The sequence below is a fragment of the Muntiacus reevesi genome, chromosome 11 (assembly GCF_963930625.1).
Source record: "Muntiacus reevesi chromosome 11, mMunRee1.1, whole genome shotgun sequence".
Taxonomy (NCBI): domain Eukaryota; kingdom Metazoa; phylum Chordata; class Mammalia; order Artiodactyla; family Cervidae; genus Muntiacus; species Muntiacus reevesi.
In genome coordinates this window covers 20,056,899-20,081,557 of record NC_089259.1, presented here as the reverse complement: position 1 = coordinate 20,081,557, position 24,659 = coordinate 20,056,899, and the positions used below count along the sequence as shown (strand labels likewise).

The 24,659-nt window shown below is 41.0% G+C and overlaps 1 protein-coding gene and 1 non-coding gene across 5 annotated transcripts; both read left to right on the top strand.

Annotated features, from left to right (window-relative positions):
* The first annotated feature begins 3,002 nt into the window (after positions 1–3,002).
* On the top strand, positions 3,003–23,019 carry NEK3 (NIMA related kinase 3). 4 transcript variants are annotated; one of them, XM_065901863.1, is made up of 17 exons: positions 3,027–3,053; positions 4,532–4,610; positions 5,732–5,901; positions 6,584–6,677; positions 6,772–6,869; positions 8,664–8,747; positions 9,425–9,492; positions 9,588–9,674; positions 11,867–11,921; positions 13,076–13,276; positions 13,665–13,737; positions 15,488–15,549; positions 18,528–18,630; positions 19,336–19,452; positions 19,728–19,862; positions 21,860–21,986; positions 22,439–23,019. In XM_065901863.1, exons 3-17 carry the CDS (start codon positions 5,785–5,787, stop codon positions 22,518–22,520), a joined length of 1,503 nt encoding a protein of 500 aa, XP_065757935.1. In that variant the 5' UTR covers positions 3,027–3,053; positions 4,532–4,610; positions 5,732–5,784; the 3' UTR covers positions 22,521–23,019. The 4 variants fall into 4 exon arrangements, with proteins under 4 accessions (XP_065757937.1, XP_065757934.1, XP_065757935.1 ...); XM_065901864.1 differs by lacking the exon at positions 3,027–3,053 and adding an exon at positions 5,462–5,545 and having other exon boundaries at positions 4,544–4,610; XM_065901865.1 differs by lacking the exon at positions 4,532–4,610 and having other exon boundaries at positions 3,003–3,053; positions 15,488–15,534.
* LOC136144560 (U1 spliceosomal RNA) lies at positions 7,484–7,647 on the top strand. Its single transcript, XR_010658585.1, has one exon. It is a non-coding gene; the product is annotated as a U1 spliceosomal RNA (small nuclear RNA).
* Positions 23,020–24,659: the final 1,640 nt, after the last annotated feature.

The window sequence follows — 24,659 nt, the reverse complement described above, 5'->3', positions numbered from 1 at the left end:
TGGCTTATCAGGAGAGAAGCTAGGCTGTAATTAGTTCCTACTTGCTCATTGTACACCCATTTGCTGCAAAGCTGAAGGTGCTGCCTGCAACTGTCTGCATGCATTGCTCAGTCACTTCAGTCGTGTCTAACTCTGGAACTCCATGGACTGTGGCCCGCAAGGATCCTCTGTCCATGGGATTCTCCAGGCAAGAATGCTGGAGTGGGTTGCATTTCCTTTTCCAGGGGACCTTTCTGACTCAGGGATCAAACCTGAGTCTCATGTCTTCTGCATTGGCAGTGGGTTCTTTACCACTGGTGCCACCTGGGAAGCCTACTATGCAATTGCCTACTATGTTATTATCACCTAAAGAACACTTCTTTTCCTAGACATACACTGGTGGTCCTTTTGAAACGTATGGAGGACTACCCTGGTGGACTAGTGGATAAGATTATTGTTTCTTGTTCAGTTGCTGAGTTGTGTCCCACTCTTTGCGACCCCACAGATATAGCCCACCAGGCTCCTCTGTCCATGGAATACTCCACACAAGAATCCTGGAGCGGGTTGCCATTCCCTTCTCCAGGGGAATCTTCCTGACCCAGAGATCGAACGCAGGTGTCCTGCATCGCAGGCAGACTCTTTACCACCTCAGCCACCAGGGAAGTCCTAGAGATACTGCTAAAGAACCTAAAAGTACAAGGCAACCACCCCCCTCCACACCATAACAAAGAATTCTCCAGTCCAAATTGTCATCAAGACCAAGAGAAACCCTGAACCAGCTTGTCTCTCCCTGGTAATGCCCTCCAATGAACCTCACCTCTCACTTCAATGAACTGTGCCTCCCACTTCAGCAATTCCTACACGGATTCCTACACGGATTTTGGGTCCCAAAGAATGGCACCACCTCCAAAATCTTAAGACTATGGTCCCTTTCTCTTCATGACTCCTCTCCTGCCAGCTGTCTCCCTTCCTCCCTCCATGGTGGTTCTTTGACTTCATTCAAACCTTCTAGTTCATCATCGAGACCATTTAGGCCGATTTATATTTTCATTTATTTTTATTTTTTGGCTGTGCCAAGTAGCTTGTGGGATCTTAGTTTACCGACCAGAGATTAAATCTGAGCCCTTGGCAGTGAGAGCACAGAGCCCTAACCACTGTACCACCAGGAATTCCCTCTAGTATTTTTTAAAAGATAAACAAAAAAACCCCAGATACAATTAAATTTCATCATGTTTTATTCAAAATATCAGTTCAGTATTAATATGAAGTGAAGTCGCTCAGTCATGTTCGACTCTGTGATCCTGTGGACTGTAGCCCGCCAGGCTCCTCTGTCCATGGGATTCTCCAGGCAAGAATACTGGAGTGGGTTGCCATTTCCTTCTCCAGGGAATCTTCCTGAGCCAGGGATTGAAAACTGTGTCTCCTGGGTCTCCTGCATTGCAAACAGTTTCTTTACTGCTGAGCCCCTGGGGAAACCCAGTCCTAGTATAGTTGTGTTAACTGCATAATCCCAGGATCAGGATGATTCAAAATTCTCACTCCTGGAAACAACTACATAACTGTGGACTGGAATCACCTCTCAGCTGCTCTATCACCTTTGACCACAATAGCTTCACCTTGTGTTTTGAAAACATACCCAAAACTTCACCACTCAGAATTTTACTGTATAAAATAAAGAAGTATAAGAACTAATAAATAAGTAAAAAAATCCTGACTTAAAAAAATCTTCTGCTTCAAGATTTCCATAGTCTATAGATGACAATTTTCTATTCCATAGAGAAAATGGAGACTGTCGAGATTCTGTCTCCTTTTTTTTTCTCTAATGTTATGTACATCCATCCACATTTTTATTTCCTCTGCTGGTCTCCAAAGCAAACGTGTTTGCTCCTCATCTAGTCCAAGGCTAACCCCCTTCCTGGGCTCTGGAAGTCACCTCTTCATCTCAACTAGACATTCCTGGTTCCCCTGCCTCTAGCATTTTCAGCCTCTCTTTCCTTCCCATTGGTTTATATTTTCCATCAACACATAACTACAATTTCCCCATTAACAAAATACTTGTATATAAGCTTGTGCTTTCCTCTACCCCATGGTTATCACCCTTTCTCCTTCTCTTTATGGCTAAGTATCTTTTTCTTTTTTTTTTTTAATATTTATTTGGTCGCTCCAGGTCTTAGTGGCACCAAGTGGGATCTATTCCTCTGACAAGGAATCAAACCCCGGGTCCCTGCTTTGGGAGCCCAGAGTCTTAACCACTGGACCACACGGCCAGTCCCTATGGCCAAGTAGGGAAATATCTTGAAAATATCTTCTCCTTGATTCCTCTGACAGTCCCACTTCAACTATTGTAATCTTCTTCCTCATCGCATCCAGACTACTTTCTTCAAGATTACCTACGACGTTCTGTTGCTAAACATGAAATGTTTTCTTCAGACTTTGTAACTCGGCCATCTTTTGAGACTGTTGATAATTGCAACGTCTCTGACATTCTTGCAGTGTCAGACTCTGGAGCCAAACTGCCTGGATTCTAATTCTACCACTCAGTTGTGGGACCTAAAATAATAATGGTACCTACCTTTAGGGCTGTTTTGAAGACTGAGTTAACAGCTAACACTTCAGTCCTATTCTACACACTTTACATGTAAAACTCACTTAAACAGAACCTGCTCCTCATAATTTGTATATGTTATTTATAATAATAGATAGGTGTGGCTATTTATGGGGGACCCCTGATGTGTCCTCCAGACTGGCCCAAGTTCACACAACTGGTGAAGTTGAGTGCTGCGCCCATGAAACTTACCTACATGCACTGTTGGCTTAAACTGGAGACAGAATTTGGGTTATGAGAAGGACACTTCTGCTTAATATTACTGGCATTGTTCTGGAGCGACGTGGAACAGCTCTTTGAAAACGCACCCTTCGTGGGCCGGGCTGAGCTGAGAACAGCGCCGCCCGCCCGCCCGACCCGGGACGCTTCCTTCGCCGGCAACCCGAGAGACGACCGGCTGGCCCGCCCTCCGGAAGCGCTCCCGGCTCGGGACCCGGGAGCCGACCGACCCGGGGAGCGGGGGAAGCGGGTGAGCCGTCCGTCTGGACCAACCCCCTCCGCGGGCGCGAGAGCAGCCGGCGGGCGTGGGGCCGGGAGCGGGCGGCGCACTCGCGGGGAGGGGGTAAGCGGGACCCGTGCTCCGGCGATTGCGGACCCAGGCCCGGGAGTCGCGGGGGCAGCGCGGGCCGGGCTGCGAGGCGGAGCGGCTTCTCGGGGAGTGAGGGTCGGACCGCGCACCCCTTCCGTACGGCATCCTGTATTTTCATTTGCAAATCACTGTATTAGCTTTTGATCGGTATAGGCTTGGGAAGGAACGGTTTTTGTCACATTCAGAGCATATACTGTACAGTTGGTTTTTTGTGTGTTATTTTTTTTTGAAGAGTTTGTTGTTTAATCGCTAAGTCGCGTGGGACTCTGCGACCCCGTGGACTGTGTAGCCCGCCAGGCTCCTCTGTCCATGGCATTCTCCAGGCAAGAACACCGGAGTGGGTTGCCATTTCCTCCTTCAGGGGATCTTCCCTACCCAGGGATCGAATCCCGCTCCCCTGCATTGCAGGCAGATTCTTTACCTCTGGCTGCGCCACTGCGGAAGCCCTTAATGAGTTTAGGGGTGTATCATTGAGTAACAGGGGCAAATGTAGGCAGCAAGGGCCAAATGTAATTTTCAACTAAGAAAAGGCAGAGGTTGCTCTTGCTTATCAGTTATTGTCCATTCATGGAATAAAGACCCGAAGTAAACAACAACAACAAAATGTATGGGAAAGCTAGATCTCCTTGTCAAATCGTGTAATGCCAGGAGTCACTTAGAAGAGCGACAGAGAACTTTTTCCCTTCAGGTCATATACTGAGAGACCCAACTGTCTTAGAAAGGAATTGTTTTTGAAGACTGTGCACTTGATTTCGTTATATGGAGAAAATATTTCTAGAGTTTCCTAGTGAGAACTGTAGGTTTTGGTTTGGCTTTACCGGTTTGTGCTCTCTGGACCTCATAAATCTTTGTGGTATGATTTTTATGAAAATAAAACACTCCATGTACGTTTTGTGGCAATCGAATAAGCTCATTTCAGTGTGTTTTGGTAATGAAAGAAAAAAAGCATCCCTTTCTAAGGTTTAATACTAATAATATGTGCTCAGTTGTGTCTGACTCTTTGTGACTCCGGGGACTGTAGCCCACCAGATTCCTCTACCTGTGGGGTTTTCCAGAATTCTGGAGTAGGTTGCCATTTTCTTCTCCAGGGGCCCTTCCCGACCCAGGGATGGAACCCGTGTCTCCTGTGTCCTGTATTGACAGTGATTATTTACCACTAGGTAAATAATCTGGGAAGTCCCCAAATACTAATAATAGCTGCCATTTATTCAGGGCCCCCTATGTACCAGGCAAAGTGTTAGGAACTTTATATTCATCTTCTCTGATGTATTAGGAGATCCAGCAAGCTGCTCCACTCAGGAAGTACAAAGGAAGACTGAGGTTCAAGGACTCTGTTTAACATGTCTTCTTTGTCCCAGGCACCTCCAACTCAGCATATCCCCAAAGAAGCACGTCTTCTCCACATCTTTCCCCACCACACCCTACCAGACTCCCAAGGTCAGAAAAATCAAACCAAAAAAACAGGCATGCAACCATCATGCCTTTCCTTTTTCTTAGAGGATGGTATCAATACTTGCCCAATTTACACCAGAAACCAGAGTCTCCTTAGTCTCCTTCTCCCTACTTGTCCCCCAGAAATCCGTTACCCAAAATCTTGCCAGTTCTTTCACATGTTTCTTTCCTGTTGTCTTCATCCCCATTTCGTGTGTGTATGTATGCTCAGTTGTGCCAGATTTTGCGACCCCATGGACTGTAGCCCACCAGCCTCCTCTGTCCATGGGATTTCCCAAGCAAGAATACTGGAGTGGGTTGCCATTCCCTTCTTTGGGGGATCTTCCTGACCCAGGATTCGAACCCAGGTCTCTTGCATTGGCAGGCGAATTCTTTACCACTGAGCCATCTGGGAATCCCCCTTCATTCCCATTGTCACTGCTCTATTCCGTTCATCATATTCCTGCCTTTTCTATGGTAGGAGTCTTGCTCTGGCCTTCTTCCCCTCTCCCCTGTCTGGTCCATTGCTCTGCAGCCAGCATGAGTAATTTTTCTAAGATGTAAATCTGCTCTCTCAGTGTAAACCCTTCAGAGAGCCCATTCTTCGCTACAGGATAAAAATCCAACAACCTGTGCTCACTTCGGCAGCACATAGGTTAAAAATCCACCAACCTGAGCTTGGCTTACTAGGCCCAGTCTGCCTTACCTGCCTTACTGCCCTCTTTCAATTCCTTGAATTGAAACAATCTCTTTTGCTCTTAAATAGGCTATTCCCTCCTGCCTCCATCACTCTTCCTCTTTGCCTAGGTATCTTCCATTCAGGCTTCAGCCTGAATATCATCTTCCTAATTCCCCAGGATACCTCTACCAGAGGCCAGCATGGCTCTTCCTGTAAGACCCGCTGTCCTGCATTTTTGAGGTCCGTGGTCTCACCCTGCAATGTGAGTGATGGCTGGGGCCGTGAGAGATTTATTTAGGATTATAAAACCTGGCGTGGATACTCCATGTCCACCTGTTGAATGAATAAAGGGAATAAGCTATTCTATCTTGGGGATAGAGCTACTTTGAATTCATTCTGCCTTTTGAAAATAAATTGAATTCCCCGTTGTCTCTGATTTTGAATGCAGGTTGGGAGACCCAGTGGTGACTGCGGGAGTAGACCCGGCTGTGTGGTGCCGGCATGGACGGCTACAGGGTCCTGAGAGTCATCGGCGAGGGCTCCTTCGGCAGAGCCCTTTTGGTTCAGCAGGAGAGCAGTAATCGGATGTTTGCCATGAAGGAAATAAGGCTTCCCAAGGTCACTGCTAAAGCAGTTAGCTCATGTTGAAAGTGTACATGTCGTTTGTACAAGTTTTTGAAATTTAACACGGGATCGTTCTTCTGTGCAAATGATTTAAAGGGTTATTCATCAGCTTTACAAGGTCTTGATCTGTCTTCTGTGCTTCCTGCTCGTGCTCACTCGCTTCGGTTGTGTCTGATTCTCCTGTGGACTGTAGCCCACCAGGCTTCTCTGTCCATGGGATTCTCCAGGCAAGAATTCTTTAGTAGGTTACCATGCCCTCCTCCAGGGGGTTCCCCACCCAGGAAGCTCCTATGGTTGATGGCATACTGTCCTCCAAGTCAGCTTATGCTTAGGTTGATGTTAAAACTAGTTTACATTCTATACTTGTAAAGATATAAGAGGTCAGCTTAAGCAGGCAAAATACGTATAGCCATAGTTGAAAAATCCCCACATGTTTCCTCGTGGGGTTTGATAAACCTTAAGTTGGGTCAAAGTACAGTGCTTGTAAAGAGTCGGACACAACTGAGCCACTGAACTGAACTGAACAGTGCTATAAAATTATGTCTGATTGAAAGAGACACAGTTTCAATTGTGCCACATTAAAATATCATACATGCTACTATAATACTGTTTTACTATCATACTGTCAGTTTTTAAATGAAATACTACATTTACACTTCTTTAAACCTTCTTCTAGTCTTTGTCTGACACACGGATTTCTAGGAAGGAGGCTGTTCTGTTAGCCAAAATGAAACACCCCAATATTGTTGCCTTTAAAGAATCATTTGAAGGTAAATATGAATTTCCCCCAATACATGCATTTCTGAGTTTCATTCGGAATTCACGGCCACTGGGACTTTCCTAAGAGTCTTTATTTTGTTGCAGCTGAAGGACATCTGTACATTGTAATGGAATATTGTGATGGAGGGGACCTCATGCAGAAGATTAAACGTCAGAAAGGGAGGTTGTTTCCTGAAGATACGGTAAGAGACTAACGTACGTAAGTTTCCCTCAAAGTTTTGTTTGTTTTAACTTTTTTTTTTGGCCATACCAGGAAGCATGAAAGTGAAAGTGAAAGTTGCTCAGTGGTGTCCAACTCTTTTCAACCCCATGGACTATACAGTCCATGGAATTCTCCAGGCCAGAATACTGGAGTGGGTAGCCGTTCCCTTCTCCAGGGGATCTTCCCATCCCAGGGATCGAACCCAGGTCTCCCACATTGCAGGCGGATTCTTTGCCAGCTGAGCCACCAGGGAAGCCCAGCAGGCAGCGTGCAGGATCTTCGTTCCCTGACCAGGGATCAGACTCGTGTGCCCTGCAGCGGGAGCAGGGTCTTAACCACTGAACCGCCAGGGGAGTCCCCAAGTTTCCCTCAAGGCTTAGAAGCAACTTTGCTCATAAAATTTGAATAAGTTAAAAACATTGCTGTCTTGTGGTTACCTAGTACATTAGTTAGAAATGACTTTGTGCATCCATGATGTTCTTTAGTGTGTTGTCAGGATGTGACTGCCTGGGATGTTTTTAAGAGGTAAAGTAGGTATAGGCTTTATGAAATATCAAAGAATAACCACTTCCATGTTTAAAATGTCACAGTTGTATACTTACCTGGCAGGGGAGATACCATGATCACGAAGGTGGTTTTCCCCGGGCGAGGCTTATCCATTGCACTCTGGATGTGCTGACCCCTGCGATTTCCCCAAATGTGGGAAACTCGACTGCATAATTTGTGGTAGTGGGGGACTGCGTTCGCGCTTTCCCCTGTAAAAAAAAAAAATTAAAAAAATAAAATAAAATAAAATGTCACAGTTGTGTTATCCATCATATTTTGTACTAGATATTTAAAATTTTTACTTTTTGTATTGAAATTTTAGAAGGCACATGGATTTCTTTTGTAATTCTCCATCATCTGAAGGGTGAAACCTGCATTTCTGTTTTTCAAGAGTCCCTATTCTTCATCTCTTTTCTTTTACAGTTTAGTATATTCTCTTTACATGCTTAGTGTCTTTTTAGTGGAAAGTTGCATATTAAATATTATTGGAATGAATTGACCAAGGAAAATATTTAAATAAACAGCTTTACTGGGGCTAAGTTTGATATAGGGTATAACATGTTTTAAGAATATATTAGTATAAATATTTTTCATTTAGAAGTTGTGTTATTAAGAGTATGGGTTCCGTTGTAGGAGGCCAGCCTTGGCTTCCAAAGATTGTTGGAAATATAATGAAATATTTTAATGTTAATATCTGAATATTCTGAAAAAGTGAATGAAATCTGATGTAATGATTACACTATAAAAAGTTATAGCATATTCATTTTAAGTGGTGAACTACTTTTATATGTGTATTTAAGAAATATTTTTCTTTGGTTAAATACAAGAAAAATATAGTGGGAGTTTTATTAAAATAAATTGTTGGAAATTCCCTGGCTGTCCGATGGTTAGGACTCCACCCTTTCACTGCCAAGGACCCTGGTTCAATCCCTGGTCAGAGAACTAAGATCCTGCAGGCTGCATGGCAGGGCCAGATAAATAAATAAATAAATAGTTATTTGGATCATTCATGAGATGATGATACATTGGGATTGATTCACAGCTTTTCTCAGTTTCTCCAGACAGCAATGAATCTTAGTTGAACTATGTAATTTTTAGGAGTTCTGTATTTACATTATGTAAAACCCAGGTCAGCTAAGGCCTAAAGATGATTCTTAGGAATTTGGGGTTACCATGCCCCAGTTACTGCATTCTTGCATGCTTTTTTCTTTCTTTTTTCTTTTTACAGATACTTCATTGGTTTACACAGATGTGTCTTGGAGTAAATCACATTCACAAGAAACGTGTGTTACACAGAGACATCAAATCCAAGGTGAATGGAATACATTTGGGGCCTAAAAAATAATTGAAAACTATTTCTTTCAATCCTTTTTCTGTGTTATTCTCTTTTGGGTGCATTTTAATCTTTAGAAATATTTCTTTTTTTGCCTGCACCCCGAGGTATGTGGTATCTTAGTTCCCCGACCATGGATTGAGCCCATGTGCCCTGCATTGGCAGCACCGATTCTTAACCCCTGGACCACCAAGGAAGTCCAGAAATATTTCTTAATATAATATTTATGCTAGCGCAGTAAGGTACGACCTGAAAATGGGTCAGTAAATCTCTTTAGTAGTGTATGTTAATATGTTCCAGCTCTCTTAGAGACTGCTTCCTAAGACCATGTGTTCTCAGATGGAAAATGATTGAGACTGGAGCCTGCCATCTGGAGTTACCCTGAACAGGCTCCCTGCTAGGCTGATCAGGGTCTGCTGATACGGTGTGATGCTTGCCTTAGATTTCTGAGCAGTCATCCTGAATTCCCAAGCAGGGGAGTGTTGCTGTCCAGAGGATATCTCGTCGTTTTGTGTTCCATTCGGGGACTTGGCTATCAGCATTTCTACATATAATCTCCACCATCAGCAGGCTTTGAAAGACAGCTTCTCTTGGAGCTCTTTGCCTTATGTTTGAAAGATGGCAGATGTGATCTGAGCTCTTCTTTTTCAATGCAGAATATCTTCCTCACCCAAGATGGAAAAGTAAAACTGGGTGATTTTGGATCTGCCCGTCTTCTCTCGAGGTATGTATGTCTCTTTCTCTCCTGTAGTAGTGACTGTTGCCAAAGCATCATTCAGAAATGCTCTGTAATCGTTCTGTATCTTTTTATGGTTTTAGCCCCATGGCGTTTGCTTGTACATATGTGGGAACACCTTATTATGTGCCCCCAGAAATTTGGGAAAACATGCCTTATAACAATAAAAGGTAAGTGATGTATGTAGTTGGGGAAGGGGTGACCGTTTGGTGATAGTATTATAGCCTACAGATGAAGTTTGGTTGTTAAAAGAAAGCAGTGTAGAATTGAAGTTTGTAGGCCTCTAGGTGACAGTCATAAATTTTCCAGCTGTTTTCATCAGAGCTGAGAGGAGCTACATGCTGAAAGAAAAGTTAATCATTTCTGGGGATAGTATGAATTATGTTACTGCTTCTTTTACTTTTCTGCTCTCAACTTTAAAAATCTTGAAGCTCAGGTTGTAGCCATACAAGTTAAATATGAATGTCTGGGAGTGGGAACCAGGTATCAATCATTTTCCAGGATCACCAAGTAATTCCTACGTGCAGCAAAATTTGGGAACCAAATGTCATTGAGTTGACATGTAAAGGGCTAAGATAATAAGCACTTGACTGATAGGTTCGTTGATCATGGGAAGATAGTATGAAGTCCTTATAATTTAAAATGTAATTTTTTTTCTGAATGCAAGTAAAATGTGCTCATTGATGGAATGGAAGGGCAGTGGGTGGGTTGGAAATGTAGAGATAAAGAAAGGACATGGCGATCACCCAGTTTTACAGAAACTACTAATAACATTTTGGGTTTTTTCCCCATCCATTCTCTTTTCTCCCTAAACTTAGTGTATATACTCTATATAATTTAGTATCCTATTTTTTCACTTTGCATTATATCATATTCATTTTATGCTGTATTTATACTCTTCATGATTATTGTTAACGATTGCATAGTATTTTAATATATGGCTCTTCCAAAATTTATTTCACATTGCTCTGTTGTTGGCTTTTGATATGGTTCTAGTTTTCTGTGTCCTAAATTACTATAGACTCTGAATTACTATGCCTTTTAATACATAAAAGTGTCACATTCTTGGCATGAATTCCTAGAAGTAGAAACACCTAAAGGCTTTTGTTACCTCCTGCCAAGTTGCTTTCTAAAAAGGGTATGGCAGTCCATACTGTGGGCTTTCCCAGGTGGCTCCGTGGTAAAGAACCCACCTGCCAATACAGGAAATGTTGGTTTGATCCCTGGGTTGGGAAGATCCCCTGGAGAAGGAAATGGCAACTTGCCTGGAGAATCCCATGGACAGAGGAGCCTGGCAGGCTACAGTCCATGGGGTTGCAAAAGAGTCGGATACAACTTAGCAACTAAAAACAACAACGCTCCATACTAAATAGACTCCTATAAGGTAAAGTTGACTGAATTGGAGACAGAATAGCTATGAAGGAACTTTCTGGGATAATTGGGGAAACCTGAGTTTGAACAAAATACTAGATAATAGTATTGAATTAAGGTTCGATTTCTTGGATGTGATAATGGTACTGTATTCATGCAGGAGAGTGTCCTTGCTCTTAGGCTGTGTATGCTGACATGTGTAGGGGTGAGGTGTTTGACGTCTGAAACCTTTCTTTCAAGAAGTTCAGATGTAGGCAGAAGAGGGGCCAGCAGGCAGATGCTAATGACTGGGGATATTAGGAAGGAGCGTTTTGGCCTTTACAACTTTTCTGTAGGTTTCAAGCTTTGAAAAATTAAAAGTTGGGGGAAATAATTGGTTTTTAAAAAACCTTGTTAAAATGAAAAGACTATCATCTAGAAAAAGTCTGGAGGATGACAACTAGGTGGTGAGAATGATGGAGGAAAGTGGAGGTGTTTAGTTTGAAGAAGGGTGGGCGTGTAGGGCAAAGTGTAGAACTCTGCTGAGCTCTGAAGAGCTCTTTCGTAGAAGAATGAGAATGCACCCCCCTAGAGGCAGCTAGGAGGAACATTGAGCTGTCAATCGAGGTGAGACCAAAGGCCTGGTGAGCCCAGATGGTCTGGTGGAGGCTGTACAGGATGACATCTAAAGCCTTTCTTCCAACTATGGTAATCTGAGTCCAAGGATATTCCTCTTGCCCCAAGTACTACTGAAGTGATACCTGAACCCCTGGATTTGGAGGGGCAGGGTTTGGGGAGCAGGGAGTTTTTCTGTGAACGTCACTGTGAGTAAGTGGTCTAAGTGTTAGATCAAACTTGCTGCATATTTTATTTCAGTAACTAAAAAGTCCTTATGATATCTGCTCTTATTAAAGGTAGAGTAATTTTTCATTTGGGGGTATTGGAAAATACATATATTTTTGTGTGATAACTCATAACCCACTCATCATTACATTGCTTCTTTTGCTTCCAGTGACATCTGGTCCTTGGGATGCATTCTGTATGAACTCTGTACCCTTAAGCATCCAGTAAGTATGGCATGCAGCATGGAAAAGGCAGCGTTTGGTTGTGTTGGATTAAGTCCTTTTTCATATCTTCACTTATATGTATTAGTAGGGTGATATACCCCCAAGGCAGAATGCCATCATGTTCTTATATAAGTGTTGCTAAGGATGAAACCTGATGTTAATTGCAGTATGTTTATTATACAATGAAAACTTTTAAAATGTTATTCTGGTGTGTCATTTTTTATCCCACTCTATTACTTGTCAAACCATAATAACTACCTTGGTGACGTGAAAGGTAAAAAGGATTTTGCAGCAGAAGTTTAAAATGGGAAAAGTCTAAAGTGCATTTTGTCAGGGAGCAGACCTGGGGATTTTTGAGGAGGAGGGAAGTGAAGAAACATTGCAGTTACTGTCAGCCCTAGGGTCATTTGAATTTTTAAAAGCCCATATATATGTATTATTGATGCTTTGATTTTTAAAATATATTAAAAATGTGTATCTGCAAAAACACTGATTTGAGTAATAAAGTACCCAAGCTGGGACTGATGGTAAGACTTCCTCAAGATGGGAACATCTTTTGCTATTTATGATTACCTTTCTCCTGAACAACCGTAAGATTTTAGAATAGTACTGGGGTGGGGGGTGGGGGACTTTGGGACTAGCGGATGCAAACTTATTACATTTGAATTAAACAACAAGGTCCTACTATATAGCATGGGGAACTATACTCAGTATCCCGTGATAAAACCATAATGGTGCTGGTGCTAAGTTGCTTCAGTCACGTCCGACTCCGTGCGACCCCATTGACTGCAGCCCACCGGGCTCCTCTGTCCGTGGGATTCTCCAGGCAAGAACACTGGAGTGGCTTGCCATAACGGAAAATAGTATAAAAAGGAATGTATACACGTACATAACTGAATTGCTTTGCTATATAGCAGCAGTTAACACCATGTAAATCAACTATACTTCAATAAAATACAATTTTTGAAAGTACTAAGAAAAGTATGATTAGCAAAAAAAAAAAAAAAGAAATTCAGAATAGTACCTTAACAACACCTCTAGAAATAAATTTTTTTTAAATTAAAATAATTCATACGAATTCAGTTCAGCTGGTATTTTCTTATTTCCATTCTCTTTCCCTGTATCTGCTTTTACAGTTCAATTTTGCTTTTTAGTTTCAGGCAAATAGTTGGAAAAGTCTTATCCTCAAAATATGTCAGGGGTCCATGAGCCCACTGCCATCCCATTATTCCTATGAGCTGCAGCTTCTGATCAAGCAGATGTTTAAAAAGAATCCCTCACATCGTCCTTCAGCTACAACGCTTCTCTCTAGAGGCTCTTTAGCTCGGCTTATCCAGAAGTGCCTGCCCCCAGAGGTACAGTGTGTGGAACTGACTGTGAAGTTTTCAAGTGTTTGTTTTCTTTTAAACACAATTACATGTTACACATGCTGTTAACAATTCAAATAATGCAGATGTGTGTTAAAAAAAAATAAAAGCTTGAAGCTTCCTTTCCCTCTTCTTTTCACAATGCTATTCCTCAAATATAATCATGGATATAGTTTGCATTATCCTTCCAGATCTTCTTGGACATATATAAATGTCTGTTTATCTGTCTATCTAAATTATTTGGATTTTTTAAATGGCATTTTTCCTTTTCAACTTTATTACTGTGGGGAAGAACATTGATAATTGAATGACATTATGGTGGTATCTAAAGAAAAGCATCTTTCATGTCTTTAAATTCTCTGCTTTAAACTTTCAGATCATCACAGAATACGGTGAACAGGTGTTAGAAGAAACTAAAAAATCTATGCATAGCACACCAAGAAAAAAGGGTAAGAATTTTGAAAAGCTTATTTTAAGTGTTCTTTTAAAATATAGTATAACAAAAAGAAAAAAATGTAATTTTCAAGTTATTAGAGATGATTTTCAGAGGTACTCCTCAAATCAAAATTTTCTACTTGTTCCTTCAGACATAGATCTATACTGAATCTTACACATTTAGCTTGCCAGGGATCAAAAAAAAAAAGCCTAGTTTGGAAATTGTAGTGATGTAAAGGTTATTCTCTGCTTCATTATTAGAACTGTATTTACTCTAGTTTGTTTTGGGTCAGAAAGAAGGCTTCTGTGGCCAGCTAGGAATCTAACCCTGAAAATATAACAGGAAATGGTATCCCTAAGAACTATCTTATAAACAAATTTTTTTAATGAAGTCATCTTGAAAGTTGGAACTGTCCATATTACAACTGCATAAAATTTCCATACACCTATAGTCAATCCTGAGCAAATTTCACATGTAATTTATTGTCTCTTGGAAGTTGTCATCTCTTTTTTCAAAGTTATTTTTGTTCCTTTTCCTTTGACATCAGTGACTCAGATCTTCAATCTGAAGAAATCTAACAATGACCAGAATAAGAGAGAAGAGTTAAGATGAATAAAAGGTCACCCTCTGTAGGCAGATGTTGTAAAACCTCCATTATTAGTGCCTGTTATCTTAGTGTTCTATACCACAATATTTATTTTTTAGTTTTTTTTTTAATTTAAGTGTCATTGATTTATTGTGTCCTGTTGGTTTCAACAGAAACTTTTCTAAACTATACTATTTTCTTAAAGTCAAATGTTAAATGTTCCTTTTGTAAGAACATAAATCTTCCAGTCTTACAATTCAGCCTTTTCTCCTTTAAGTAGGAGGTAGCCACTTATCTTTGCTTCAGCAGTTTGTTTTAGTATTTATTTTATTTTATGTACCATTTCGTAACTTCGGTTCACATCCCAGGGGAATGGGAAATTAATTTTAAAATACTGGGCAACAGACGCACCAAAAACAGTCTAAGAAAAGTTTCAAGATAGTGTAGTTTCAAGACAGGAAAGTATAGTCTTACAATTTCTAAAAGAAAAGAGTAAGCCAGTGGGCAGGGCCACCATGTCCAGAGCCTGTGTCGGGTGGCATCTCCATCGAGAATGTAGACAGTGAGACGTCAGGACAGTGAAAGCTGAGTGAGGGCAGGAACCGTGTCAGATGTGCTCTGTTGTGACCTCAATACCGTCATCATAGATGCTCAGTAGCAATTGCTTAAAATGCTGAATGAATGGGGAAACACGGACCCCAGGCTCTGGCAGCAGATAATCAGACAAGAGCCATCCTCACCCAAGGGGTGGTTGCCGGGGTTTCCCGTGACTGCTGCTGGCTCCTCGTCATGGAATAAGCAGCTGGCTTTGGGAGGGTTAGCTATTCCACCTGCTGTCATAGCTGTCAGGAAAATCACAGACTGGGTAGCTCTTGTGCTAAAGGTGCTAATGACCTTTTGAGTATGTAGTGTATTACCTCCTGATGCCTAAATGGGTTGGCATAAATGAATTCGAGATGTCTTAACTTTCAAATATTCACAGTCAGAATAAAACGGCAGAAATAATCTCTTTAGCAGCTGAGGTGTGTTATTAGGCGATTAAAATTTGATATCATTATACAGGCTAATGCTTCGGTTCTTTGACTTTAAAAGCTTCCTTTTGTCTCTCAAGCTTTATGCAAGTCACATTAGAAGCCTTTTTTGTTTTCTTTTTACCTTCTATTTTCTCTTTGAGCAGATCCCAGCAGAACCAGAATAACTTTGGAAAATGAAGCAAGCACAGTGGTAAGTGCTTTAAAGGTAAGTTTCCTGGGACTTTCCTGGCAGTCCAGGGCCTTCTAATGCAGGGGCTGTGGGTTCGATCCCTGGCCTGGGAGCAGAGATCCCACATGCCTGTGGCCAAAAAACTAAAGCATAAAACAAAAGCAAAATTGTAATAAACTCAATAAAGACTAAAAATGGTCCACATAAAAAAAATCTTTAAGAAAAAGTTAAATTTCTGAAACTATCTACTGGGGTACCTGGCATCATTGGGTGCTGTGAGATATTTGGAAGTCTGTTGCCTGGTCCCTGGGTTCAGGGGTTTTTTGTCTTTGGGCCTGTGAAGTAATTGGCGGCTGTTTTCTGTGCTGCCAGCCAAGCCACTTTAGACCAGCATTTTATTTTACTTTGTTTTTTCATTTCTAATCATTGATGACAAGTGGTTTCAATCTAGATGTGAACCAACTTAGCCCTGCTTACAGTCATGAAAGTCTTGTTTTAGCCTTGGTTAGTTGGTTTCCTTGTGGTAAAATATATATAACATACCATTTATCATTTCAGCCATTTTAAGCATAGAATTTAATGACATTAATTACATTCACAATACTTTTCATCATTCCAAACAGAAACCCATTGAACAGTAACTATCCATTCCTCTGTACCCCGACTCCCACCCCAGGCCCTGATAACCTCTTTTCTGCTTTCTGTCTCTATGAAAGAAACATTATTTGCCTATTCTAGATATTTCAGATAACTGGAATCACACAATATTTGTCCTTTTGTGTCTGGCCTCTTTTGCTTAGCCTAATATTTTCAAGGTTCATACTTGCTACAGCCTGTATCAGAATTTCTTTCCTTTTTATGACTAAATAATATGTAGATCATTAATGTGGGCTCTGGAAAGGATTGAAGGCAGAAGGAGAAGAAGGCAACAGGATGAGATGGTTGGATGGCATCACTGATGCAATGGACGTAAACTTGGGCAAACTCTGGGAGATGGTGAGGGACAGGGAAGCCTGGCCTGCTGCGGTCCATGTGGTCACGTAGAGTCGTACGTGACTTGGTGACTGAACAACAATAATGTGGTCTTGACATTTTTCTGTTCAAAAACTTCTAGTGCCTCCCCATTATCCCTAATAGCTCAGTTGGTAAAGAATCTTCCTGCAGTGCAGGAGGCCTGGGTTCGATCCCTGGGTTGGGAAGATCCCTGGAGAAGGGAAAGGCTACGCACTCCAGTATTCTGGCCTGGAGAATTCCATGGGCTGTATAGTCCATGGAGTCGCAAAGAGTCCAACACGGCTGAGTGACTTTCACTTCACTCACTATTATCCCATGAATTGAGTGGACATTTTTTAGCCTGGTTTTCAAGGTCCTGTTCATCTCGTTTGGCCTTAGGCATCTGTGCCCTTTTACTTGTTAGCTGCAGTTAAGTCATGAGTAGTAACAGCCAATCCACTTCCAGTTGCCGCACCTACCCCAGTAACTCATGTCCTGTTGATAATTTTTTCTTTCTTCATCGTTTTGACCCACCTTTTTTAACTCTCAAAGGAAAAGATGTAGTAACAACACGCAATTCTGTTTATGGAATATACTAGTAATTAAACTTGTAAATTTTTGAGTGAACCTTAGGTTGTAAATAAATAACACCATACCCCATTAGGTTGCTACAAATGGAATCTTTTCTGCCCCATGCTTTTTTTATTTGCATAATATCTGTTTATTTCCAGCTTTACTGAGGGCTAATTTATATGCAATAAAATTTACTCATGTTTAGCTTGCAATTTGATGAATTTTGGTGATTGTATGTGGTCATATAACCAGCACCACAATCAAGATGTAGAAATCCCATCCCCCCAGTTGAAAATGCATTTAATGCACCTAACCTACCAAACTTCCTAACTTAGCTTAATCTACCTTACATGTGTTCAGAACACTTCCATTACTCTCTAGTTGGGCAAAATCATCTAACACAAAGCCTATTTTATAATCAAGTGCTGACTATCTCATGTCAACATGAGATAGTTTGACATGAGATAGTCTTGTTAAATTTTGAATTCAGCACGAACTGAATTGAATAATGAACTGAAAGTGAAAATTAGAGGCTGTCTGGGTGCAGAACGGCTGTAAGTGAATTGTTTACTGTTTACTCTTGTGATCACATGGCTGAGTGGAAGCTTCAGCTCTCTGCCACCACCCAGCATCACAAGAGGGCATCATATGACATATTGCTAACCTGGGAAAAGATCAACTTTCATAATTTGACATACAGTTTCTGCTGAGTATTTATCATTTTCACACCATCATAAAGTGAAAAAATCATAAATTAGACCATCATAATTCAAGGGCCATCTGTAAGGTAATTTTATGTGTACATACATGCTCAGTCGCTCAGTCATGTCCAGCTCTTTGCAATCCTATGGACTGTAGCCCGCCAGGCTCCTCTGTCCATGGGATTCTCCAGGCAAGAATACTGGAGTGGGTTGGTTGCCATGGCCTCCAGGGAATTTTCCTGACGTAGGGATTAGGGGATCTTCCTGATCCAGGGATTGAACCCGCGTCTCCTGCACTGCAGGCAGATTCTTTACTGCTGAGCCACCAGGAAAGCCCCAAAGTAACTTTATAAAATATTTCATTTTGGTATTTCCATCCTGAAAAGCCCAAGATAGAAAATCATACTGAAATTTTTCATTGCTTGTTTTCTCTATAAAGACCTCTCAAATATTTCTGTCATTTTTATATATCTTCTTCATATTTGCAGTGACTGATATTAATGTCTATTAAAGTATATGACTTAACATACATATATGTATGCCTATGCATATGCACATATATGGTTTTTAATATACACATATATGATGTTATGGCTCTTAATGTACATATGTGTATGAGGTTCTCTGGTTGTTAATGTTTAATTCATTTATCTTTAAAGTTTAAGTAGCTGTTTATCTCTACTTGTTTACCTTTTTTTTGTAGCAATTCAAGAATGTCTTAATCTTTGTTTTAAATTTCTTTTAAAGCAAAGGGAAGAACCGGGTGGAAAGTGTAGCCACACTGACTTAGAAAGCATTAATAAAAATTTGGTTGAAAGTGCACTGAGGAGAGTAAACAGAGAGGAGAAAGGTAAGTTATTCAAATTCTAATCATTGTATAGGTGGGAAACTGGGGATATAGAGGGGATACCAGTTTCTACCTTACTAGGTCAGAGATATCATAAGCAAGTAGACAGGCATAGTTATACTTGCTTATCGAGTAATTTATTTAATGTTATAGAGATATTTTATTTACCTATTAAAAGAAAAAATTGTATTTATTAATAAGAGCCTTCAGAAAAAAGTATCAATAATGTTTGTTGTGCCCTTTACCATAAAAAGCACAGCATACAGGGGCTTCCCTGGTGGTCCAGTGGTTAAGACTTCTTAAGGCAGGGGGCGCAGGTTCTATCCCTGGTCAGGGAGTGAAGGTCCCACATGCTGCGGAGTGCAGCCAAAAAATGTTTTAAAAAGCACGGCATACAGCGTGTACCTGTAAGTCCTCTTGGGCCTTTATTCTTATATATTGTGTGATATGTGAGTATATACATAATATTTTTTAAAATTCACTTTAACGATTAGCTTTACCTTTCTATTTGGATTTTTTCATTCCCTTTACTACTTAAGAGTCAGACACGACTGAGCAACTGAACTGAACTTAGACTTGGAAGAGTGTTAGATCCGAATTTGAAAGAGAAAAGAAATAACTTCTGTAGTGTTGTTAGAGAAATTGTGTATGGATATAGATGAATAAGTAAAAGAATATGCTCAGCATTTCTTCTTTATGCTTTAAAAGCCAGTTTACCAGGTCCTCTCAGGCGACAGTGGGAGAAAAATGTACCCAGTACAGCTCTTAGAGCTTTGGAAAACGCATCCATACTCACCTCCAGTTTAACGGCAGAAGACGACAGAGGTTAGTAGCCAGGTTGAATCCTATTATTTTATCATAGAACATTCTCTAATCGTTGTTTAATGAGCTAGAGTTGTGTTTTTTTTAATGTCACTCTTTGAAGGGTATTTGGTGTCACACATGAGAGCACGTGTATTTCACTTATACAGGCAAGTGAAGTAGATCATAGAGAGTTAATTAGTTTCACTTGAAATATGGGACTTTAATATAATCTAGAAGATATAATGTGCTGGAAATTTTTTTACTTGACACGAATTTTTTTGTCTTTTCCCAACTAGGTGGTTCTGTAATAAAGTACAGTGAAAGCAATACCCGTAAGCAGTGGCTCAAGGAGACCCCTGAAACTCTGTTGAACATCCTTAAGAATGCTGACCTCAGCTTGGCCTTTCAAACATACACGATATATAGACCAGGTGATTCATGTCTGCTACATAGTTGTGGAAACGCTTTGATTTAAAAAAAAAATTATATATGTGACATAGAAGTTACTACCTTAGCCGCTTTTGAGCGTATAGTTCAGGAGCATGGAGTCCATTCACACTGTGCAGCTATCACCACGGTCCATCTCCAGAACTTTTCCAAAACGGACACTCTTTACGCCTTAGATAATTCTCTGTACCCATTAGATGATTCCCCTGGGAGTGATTCCCACTCCCAGAAACCCTTCAATCTCAAAGTTATAAAATATTTCAGAGCATTGTCTTTTTCGATTTCCTTGACTCTTTTCTAGCCAGTCTGAAGCCATAATTGAAATTTCCTATAGTGCTTCATTCCTTCCGTTTGCTCATTTGTTTGCTTATTTTATTGTTTTAATATTTCTATTTTTTATTTGGCTGTGCCAAGTCTTAGTTGTGGCATGTGGGATCTAGTTCTCTCATCAGGGATCGAACCCAGGCCCCCTGCATTGGAAACATGGATTCTTAGCTACTGGACCACCAGGGAAGTTCCTGTTTGCTTATAATAATCTCGTAACCACTTTGAAGGTGGTCCGTTTATATCATGGAAATACACCCCACTTTCTCGGCTCTGCAGTTCAGACTTCATCCTGGTAAACTGAGGAACTTCAAGATTTCTTTGGCTCTGTACTTGAATTGTTATTCAAGAACACAGAAGAAGGTGAACAATTAGGATTTAATTTTTTTTTTTTTATTATTTCAACAGACATCTTCAGTACAGTTATACAGCATAACGTTTTATGATACTACCCTTAGGAATCTAGGCCAAAGGACTACATTAAGGGAGTATACGTGGGGGGCGCATGTGTGTGTAATTTTCACAATGCAGTTACTAAAGCCATCTTGCTTGGTTTAAGATCTAAGATAAATTGTGCCAAGTAGAGCATGTCATGGTGTGGCAAGTCTCAACTCTGTATTATAACAGATTCACTGTATTGTTTACTTGGTCAGTGTTTATTGAGTGCCTAACATATACTAGGTTAAGATTTTTTTTTTTAAAGAATATAACTCCTTCCCTGAGAGAGTTTGTGATTTGGGGGACCAGCAAACAAGCAGAGCATTGCAGAGCTGTGTGAAGGCCGTTACCGGCCCCAAGGAGAGGTGGATGCTGGGGAGGCAGGTGTTAAGCAAGGCTAATGATTGCACTTTTATTTTGTTGGCATGCGGGCTCTTAGTTCCCTGACTAGGGATTGGACCCCAGAAAGTCCTAAGGACTGAATGTTTAGGGAATTCCCAATGATTGACTTTCATTTTAGCAGCATAGGTCCCAGATTTTGTCTCTGATCCAATGATAAAGTTTTTGTCATTTCAAGAAAGTTACTATGTAAAAAAGGCATTACAGCTCTATTGTGAAAGGATTTTTATAAAGACTGAACCCACATTTTTATGTTAGGTTATTGTTTTGTAAGCAAAAACCTGAAAGTAATTATAATACCATCTGGAAAAAAGTTTTTTATAGTGTGCATGTGCCCTTAACTCCCTAATTTTATTCCCCTCCATTGGGAAAACTTGAGGGAGAGGGAAGAGCTCAAAGGAGAAACAGTCAACTGCTATCCAGCTGTCCAAAGACAACTTTTAATGCTTTAATATGGGTTCATATGCTGGCTTCCATGGTGACTCAGTGGAAAAGAACCCACCCGTCAATGCAGGAGACTTGGGTTCGATCCCTGGGTTGGGAAAATCGCCTGGAGGAGGAAATGGCAACCCACTTCAGTATTCTTGCCTGGAAAATCCTATGAACTGAGGAGCCTGGCAGGCTCCAGTCCATGGGGTCACAGAGTCGGATGCGACTGAGCGTACATACACAGGAAACCTCAGAGCCTGGCCGTGCTCTCAATTAGCCAGCAAACCTTTGGAGGAATTTAGTGCAAAAATAAATTTCACTAAATAAAAATTTAGTGAAATAAATAAAGACAGCTTAACTTGGCATAATTTCTGTTACTATTCCTCTGAAGGTGCAGAAGGATTCTTGAAAGGCCCCCTGTCTGAGGAAACAGAAGCATCGGACGATGTTGATGGAGGTTGGGATTCTGTCACTTTGGATCCAGAGAGACTTGAACCTGAACTGGATGAAGAGGATACGTACGTGAAGTACCCAGACAGCTGGCAGTGTGTGCGCGTGTTCATTTAAGTTGTACCGTAATAATTCCTGGTTTAGTAGGAGCTGGTTATGTTACTTTACATCATAAATGAATGTTTATATCTTGATCGTCTATCTGGCACAGGTAATGTGCTATGGTATTTTCGTAGAATTCTTGACTGAGCTCTGTGTTTATAATCAGCTTGGACTTACTTTTTAGTAGAGAAGTTTTTTTTTTTTAAGACAGATTTTATGTTGAAACATTTAGAGAAAGAATGATAGAAGTGAACCTTTGGAAGGCTAACCATTTTTTTTTCCTCTCTTCAGTTTCATTGTGGAGTTCATTTTTCAAAAATGTCAGTATTGTCATGGTGGTATTCTGCTTTGATCCCATTAACAAATATTTACTGTGCTTCTTAAATGGAGGCTTAATATCCAAATTGTTTTTTCACAGGGACTTTGAGGAAGACGACAGTGCCGATTGGGTATCAGAACTGAAGCAGCGAACTGGCTGGCAAGGAGTATCTGATGGATAATGCCCAAGGAAATATTCATTAGTCACCCGGAGGGGATGTTTAACAGGAGGAATTGATATTTGAATAATACTTAACTCACAGGATACGTATTTTCCTTTGGAAACAAAGGAAGAGTGAAGAGAGGGAAACTGGAATATTTAAAATTATTCCTGGTTAGTACGATAGGGTATAAAAAAATCTAGGTTTTTTAATTCAGAGGACAACGCATAGCACAATGGGTATGAGGTTTAGACTTTACAGTCAGAACAGATGTTGAATGCTACCACCTACTGCTTGCGTGGTTTTAAGAAATTGCTTAACCTCTTTGAGCCTGAATTTCCTCAACTACAAAATGAGGATAACAATGCCTACCTCATACGGATGCTGACCTTAGACCATCACGACAGCCCATAATATCATTTGCATGTTATGATTTCTGCTTTATTACCTTATTATGATTTATTACTATGTAGCTCTTTTTATATCTTTTAAAATTTTTGAGGATCTAAATATATTTAATTATAACATCAGAATGTGTGTGATTTTTCTATAAGACCTATTTCTGGGTAGTCATCAGTCATCTTCAGTGATCATCCACTGTCATTAAATACAGCTCCTCACAGGATGTACAAAAGAGCCCAGATCAGAGGATCAGCCATGGGAAGAGTGGGATAAGGTACAGATCTGGTCAGTAGTTGGTGGTCCTGTATATGAGAAAGGAATGGGGCCAAAGGTAAGGGGGTCCATACAGGAAGCAGCAGAAACCAGAGTGTTGTGGAACTCATGGAGGGGGCAGGACCCCAACATGCATGGGTCACCATGACACGTGTTCTGGGACCTGTCATTTTCTTCTGTGATGCTTTAGTGAGAGGAGAAGACTTTACTAAAGAAACTGACTCTTTCCAGGGGCCCCCACATAGGCAATTACGAGAATAGCATCAGCCTGGCCTGGTGTAGGGAACAATGCTCAAGTCAAACTAGGGGGAAAGAGTTGTGAGACTGTAGTAGGATCATTAATAAAGATCTTCTCAAATGTGGGATACATATATCTTTGAAATAATTAAATGTATTTTTTAAATCTTAATGTATAAAAACTGGTATAGACCTCCCCACCCCCTCTCCATTATTTATACTCAGGGACCAAGGTCTCCAGTGTAAGTTACTAATTTTCCATTTCCATGTTCTAGTCACTCCGAGTGTCTGAGAGTCCCTAAGTTCAGCCTGTATTCAAGTGGACAGGAATTAAGCCCTACCTCCTGAAGAGGGTGGATAATCCAACACCAAGTCATTTGCTTTGTGGCTTGATTTGTTCTAGCTTTGGCCATTAGGAATTATTTCAGATTGACTCCTATGTCCCTTTGACACGCGCTCATCCTTTTGTGTTTTGAGCAACTCCTTACTTTCTGGCACTGCAAGAAGATGGTCATCTAGTGCCTTCTCTGCCTCAGCCCCAGAATCAGCCATTTCTCTGAGGAGCGCTGGTTCCTTTTACGGGTTTAGAAACCAGGATCTGGGTTCTGGGTGTGGTTGCTGCTACTGGGATGTCACTGCTTGTAGTCCCTCTAAGCAGACAGAGCTAGGAAATACATGAATATACTATCCTCTCCTGTGTGTACACGCGTCCCTGTGTGTGACACTCCCTGCTGGTCTAGTGGTTAGGATTCGGCGCTCTCATCTCCGAAGCCTGGGTTCATTTCCCTGTCCTGAGGCTTCCCTGGTGCCTCAGAAGGTAAAGAATACACTCATAATGCAGGAGACCTAGGTTCAGTCCCTGGTTCAGAATGATCCAGCAGAGAAGGGAATGGCATCCCACTCCAGTATTCTGGCCTGGAGAATCCCATGGACAGAGGAGCCCGGCAGGCTACGATCCTTGGGGTCACAAAGATTTGGACATGACTGAGCAGCTAACACTTTCACACATATCCAGAGGCAACTTCTGTATCTCTCCATCTGTATTTTGTTTTTTTAAAGCTCAATATGGGTTTGTTATTGATGTCTTGGACTCTGATTCAATATCATTGGGCTCACTCTAACCTTTCTTCCCCACCCCCCACTGCTTCCACCCCACCCCGTACACCCCTTGCTTTTCTGTATCTTCTCTTTGACAGTGAGAAATTTGCTTGTATCATCCATCATCCACCTACTTAGTTGTTCAACTCC